General features: G+C 36.1%; 1 protein-coding gene across 3 annotated transcripts; it reads left to right on the forward strand.

Moving 5' to 3' along the window:
- Window positions 1-1,682, forward strand: LOC104612801 (protein translation factor SUI1 homolog). Of its 3 annotated transcripts, XM_088902996.1 has the most exons (5): window positions 8-86; window positions 471-513; window positions 805-876; window positions 996-1,201; window positions 1,362-1,682. In XM_088902996.1, the coding sequence occupies exons 3-5, from the start codon at window positions 840-842 to the stop codon at window positions 1,458-1,460; spliced, it is 342 nt and encodes a 113-aa protein (XP_088759122.1). In that variant the 5' UTR covers window positions 8-86; window positions 471-513; window positions 805-839; the 3' UTR covers window positions 1,461-1,682. The 3 variants fall into 3 exon arrangements, with proteins under 3 accessions (XP_010278682.1, XP_088759122.1, XP_010278684.1); XM_010280380.3 differs by lacking the exon at window positions 471-513 and having other exon boundaries at window positions 1-86; XM_010280382.3 differs by lacking the exon at window positions 471-513 and having other exon boundaries at window positions 42-144.

Consider the following 1,682-nt stretch of genomic DNA (forward strand, 5'->3'; position numbering starts at 1 on the left):
GGAGAAAACTCTATAAATAGGTCTCGAGCTCAATTCAACAAATCAGACAATCAGAGTGCAAGAATTCTTCTATTTTCTTGAGTCTGGTAGCAACTTCTTACCTCATCACTTTTTCTCTTCTTCCCTGTCTAATCGAGTTCTCAGGTTCTCTAATTCTAAACAGACGTATTCTGTTTTTGATAGAATACCCTGTCTTAGAGTTCTTATGTTGTTATATTTCTGGTTGTTTCTGTTAAGTTTTTGGATGCTTAAGTTAGTTATCGTTTGATTTATATGAGTAGAATTAAAATCAATATCAAGTTTTAATTAATTGCCTGTCATTGTTAGTTTGTTACTACCTGCTTTATGTTTGGATCGTCAGCTCTATATATATCTTGTCTAGTTTCATTTGATTATTCCTTCTTGTGGAGGGGCTAAGCTTCATTCGTCTCGTCATTATATTATTTTGGTCTATTGCATTTTTTGATCAGGTTAACGCTGATCGAGGGTACCCGGGACTTAATTAGTTAATAGGTGCTTTTCCCTTCTTCTTTTTTCCATTTTTTAGGTCTTATTACCAGAGGTCGTAATATCTCCATTACACTGGTACTCAGTTAATTATATGTTCATATGATTTTGACTTTTGTTTGGTAGAAAGTAGTTTTCTGTTGAAGCATAGATGTTGTGATCTGTTTATCTTTTCTTAAGCTATGATATCTCTGTTTTTTTTTCGTCAAATATCTTTCAACATGTGCTTATTCTCTTTTGTATTAAATGGGGTTTTGCTGACTCCCCTTCTGTTTCTCTCCTTCGTGCTTTTATCAGCAAACGACTAATTAATCTTGATTCAGTCGAATTACATGGTTGAACTAGACGTCCAGATTCCTTCTGCTTTTGGTACGCCACTTCATCTACCACCTACCTTTAGGGTTGAATAATATTTTGTTCATGGAATGCCCTGAACTCAAGGAGTTTAATATTGTAGTCAATTGGGTTGTGTTTGGTGTTGGGTGCAGATCCATTTGCTGAGGCTAAGGACTCAGGAGTCCCTGGGGTGAAAGAGTATGTACACATCCGCATACAGCAAAGGAATGGAAAGAAATGCTTGACAACGGTGCAGGGGCTGAAGAAGGAATTCAGCTACGAAAAGATCCTCAAGAATCTCAAGAAGGAGTTTTGCTGCAATGGTACAATTGTGCCTGATGAAGAATTGGGGGGCAAGGTATATACATTAATATATGCTCTAGCTCTAGCTAGTAGCTACTACTTAAGCCCAAACTAAGTTTCCCTTTTGTTTTTTCTACTTTCAATTGAACCAAAGAGAAATCAGAAATTTGTAATTAACAGAATGTTGTGTGTTGTTCTGTTCTGACTTCTGACAGGTCATTCAACTTCAAGGGGATCAACGAAAGAACGTGTCCAATTTCCTTGTAAAGGCCGGGATTGTGAAGAAGGAGCATATCAAAATACATGGTTTCTGAGAGCCCGACTCCCTATTTATTATATGATGAATTAAGCAAAATATATTATTGTTGTATGCGCCAGTTTCAGTTTGTGTTTGGCATTTTTTTTTCGTTTTTCACTTATTGTTGGATGGGGTTGAGTGAGTGTATCCATTTGTGAAGATACTCTTACAATGGGATGTAATGAAGCACTGAACTCTATTGTTGAAAAGAATACAATTAAAAAGAAAATTTCAGGAA

This window comes from Nelumbo nucifera, chromosome 1 (genome assembly GCF_055504915.1).
Source record: "Nelumbo nucifera cultivar China Antique chromosome 1, China Antique-T2T, whole genome shotgun sequence".
Taxonomy (NCBI): domain Eukaryota; kingdom Viridiplantae; phylum Streptophyta; class Magnoliopsida; order Proteales; family Nelumbonaceae; genus Nelumbo; species Nelumbo nucifera.

What these genes read in the sequence shown, in the direction of transcription:
- LOC104612801 (XM_010280380.3), top strand. Translation starts at nt 840, where the DNA reads ATGGTTGAACTAGACGTCCAGATTCCTTCTGCTTTTG. An exon ending in CCAGATTCCTTCTGCTTTTG is followed by an intron (nt 877 to 995) that starts GTACGCCACTTC and finishes TGTTGGGTGCAG; the next exon opens with ATCCATTTGCTGAGGCTAAG. An exon ending in ATGAAGAATTGGGGGGCAAG is followed by an intron (nt 1,202 to 1,361) that starts GTATATACATTA and finishes GACTTCTGACAG; the next exon opens with GTCATTCAACTTCAAGGGGA.